General features: G+C 35.0%; 1 protein-coding gene across 1 annotated transcript; it reads right to left on the bottom strand.

Moving 5' to 3' along the window:
• Positions 1 to 411: 411 nt before the first annotated feature.
• On the bottom strand, positions 412 to 2,765 carry LOC143256887 (mid1-interacting protein 1-B-like). Its single transcript, XM_076514704.1, has one exon. The coding sequence runs from the start codon at positions 2,319 to 2,321 to the stop codon at positions 1,668 to 1,670; it is 654 nt and encodes a 217-aa protein (XP_076370819.1). The 5' UTR covers positions 2,322 to 2,765; the 3' UTR covers positions 412 to 1,667.
• Between the last annotated feature and the right edge of the window lie 258 nt (positions 2,766 to 3,023).

The raw sequence follows: 3,023 nt of genomic DNA, 5'->3' as shown, positions 1-3,023 counted from the left end.
CTATAAAACATGTTTGTTTTATATGTTGAACATTTGAATTTCTTAATATTTTTAAATTATGTTTCACTCGTATAAACTCTCTACAACACACTCCATCAAGATCACAGAACCGCCAAAGCACAGTAACGTCACCGCGACAAGCCGCACAAACAAGACTAGACGTCTGTGCGCATAATCCTCCAGCCCATGCCAATAACCTTCCTAGATGCAGCACTCTGCTTAAACCAAGTGCACGAGCACCCAATCAGCACCATCCCTTCTTTTGCAATGACGCATAAGATGGCGTCTTTACGTTTAATAAAAGAATCATTTTAAATTACAATAATTTCTACCTTTACTGTATAACTGACAATATTATTACTGGGAAGGGTATGTTTCAATAACCGATATTACAGTCAATAAAATAATATATTTTTCCGATCATGTGAGACTCCGATTTTAATAGAACAATAACTAATACCAGATACATTACACTAATTTTCAATGAGCAAATAGAAGATCACATTAGTTTAAAAGTGCTCACTCGACATACTTAAAGAAATAACACAAGTTTAGCGTTACACATGTACAGTTGTATCTTCTGATTATGGAAATGCGAATTAATCGAGTAAATCGCAATCAGATGAGGAGTTAACGTTTAGAAAAGGATGTTTTACCTCAAAATATACTAGTGTGACTAAACCCAAATGCTTAGTTGTTTACACACACTCAACGAAGATATTGTTAAACTTGCTTTGTGACATCCTTATTGATACATTTTTTCAACGTCTTATGCATAACTATTTTGAAAATTCAAATACGAAAATACATACACACAAAACAAAAAACTGTGTAAGATGCAGTTTTGCAAAAGGAAAAACTCACTGAAATACCCCGCACCCACACGCACACAAAAGGAAAAATATCAGCTCGCTATTTTAGTATAGCGTCTCGATGAGTGATTTAATAAAATATTTGTGTTCCCTCTTAGAAGTCAGGCGCGAAAAATTGCAGTAAAACTCTAAAAAGTGCATTTCTAACCGAGTTGTAATAAATTTAAACTGTTAAGTTGAAATTCACAATTTAAATTACAATATACCTTTGTAAATATAGTTCTAATGTAATCAATTTGAACTCAACACAAATGGTCACCTAAAAATTTACCGTAATAAAATACTTATAGCATTTCACCTAGAAAACTCAAAATGCAAGCATCAAATGACGTTTGTTTATCTTTGGGCTTAATTTAAATGCATGTCTTTGGTAATGACAGTAGCGTCTTATTAATTTGGATCACAAAATGAAACTGGATCTTACATCCTTACTTTTATCAAATAACCTAAATACAACAGTAGATTTTATTTTCAACTTCTACGCTAACAACGCAAACTAACATTACTCAAAACACATCTAACAATTCTCTCTTCAACATTAATTAGTCTTTGAAACCGTTAATGTATTAAAATGTTTATAATAAATATAATGAAGAAGAAAAAATCTTTACGAATTTAAAAGAAATTTCTTAAGTGGAAATTAATGCACGTAAAACAAAGCATTAACAATTTCAGTCACTTTAAGTACTTTAATAAAAGTTTAAGCTGCCATAACATTAAGTAGGATACAGACACAAAACAGGGGCAGGAAGTGAGATTTTCTACAGTTATTATTAACTAGATTTATATTTCACTCTATAACACCGATGAGTCGACTTCCTCCTGATATCTTGACGACAAATAGTCGGCAGAATCGGCAAGTTGATGTAAAATGGTCTGGAGACTCTGCAGGTGGTAGCGGTAGGCTGTTGCAAGGTGAGTTGTCTGTGAGTCTCGATTAGCAGAGTCAGGATCATTAGTGACACTGTCTATGTCGCTGTCTCCCTGGCTATCGGAGTCTGAAATACAACTTCCACTGATAATTCCGGTACTTTCTGCAGAGGAATGCCGCGTATGCTTCGTGGTTTCTGTACCCGATCCTATCACCGACGGTAAACTGGTACTGGTACCACAAGTGCCATTATTGGCAGGTCCCCACAACAGTTCGTTTTTAATATCGTTTAGGGTTAAATAAAAGCTAAATAAATCAGAACTGGATATAAAGGGAGGAGGTCGTTTTTCTACGTTACCTCCATCAGTTTCCATATCTCGTAATCGAGAAGGAACCAGAACGGTGGAATCCATACTACTAACAGAGGTCACGAACCGATCCATTGCGCTAAGAATAGACTGCTGAGAACAGGTAAATGCGTCTTCGCCGGCTTGACGTCTTTTATGTCGAATATGCCTTCCCGACTCATTATGTTGCAGAGTCGTTGTTGGTCTAATATCACATATATTGTGTAACATATTTGCTCTTTTATATAGACTTGTGTAATATACAACAACGTGAACACCAATTCAACATACACTACTTTAAATATTCGCTTGATATCTTCACCACAACCCAACACTGTTCCCAATCTAAACAACACAATAACCTACTTTACCATACATCATCACAGTAAATAGCATTAGAACCGGTTCCCTCTTGTTACCATTACTAAGCGGTATTTCGTCACAATATGGGATCTACCATTACGGAAAACGAGGTGAAGATAATACGACTAATATATTGATATTTGAAAGTTAAACTGAAAACTTACATTTACACATAAAAGTATGTGTATTACACACTACTACACTTTACTTTGATCGCAGCATTTACGAAATTATGGCACTCATGGACTAAATAATGAGAAAATTACTTCATCACCCCTACACTTAAAACTTTGGAATCATCCACTTCCTTTTAACATGAGGTGATATCAGTATTAATGTTCTGATTGGACAGCGTATAACTATGGGTATTGCCAAAGTAAAGCAGCAAAACGTGTTCTTATGCGGCGGTGGGGATATCAAATACTGCTAACTGTGTGAAAAAAAAACAATATCACATATTTCTGAAACTTAACGTTTCGTTTGTATATCTGGAAAAAACGACCTACTATTCACACTTCCAGGTGGGTATAGGAACAATACGTTAAGTGAAATAAATACAACTTTGTTCTG

This window comes from Tachypleus tridentatus, chromosome 7 (genome assembly GCF_004210375.1).
Source record: "Tachypleus tridentatus isolate NWPU-2018 chromosome 7, ASM421037v1, whole genome shotgun sequence".
In the NCBI taxonomy this organism is placed as follows: Eukaryota; Metazoa; Arthropoda; class Merostomata; order Xiphosura; family Limulidae; genus Tachypleus; species Tachypleus tridentatus.
Note: the sequence above shows the minus strand (reverse complement) of the source record. Positions and strands in the feature narration are given on the sequence as shown.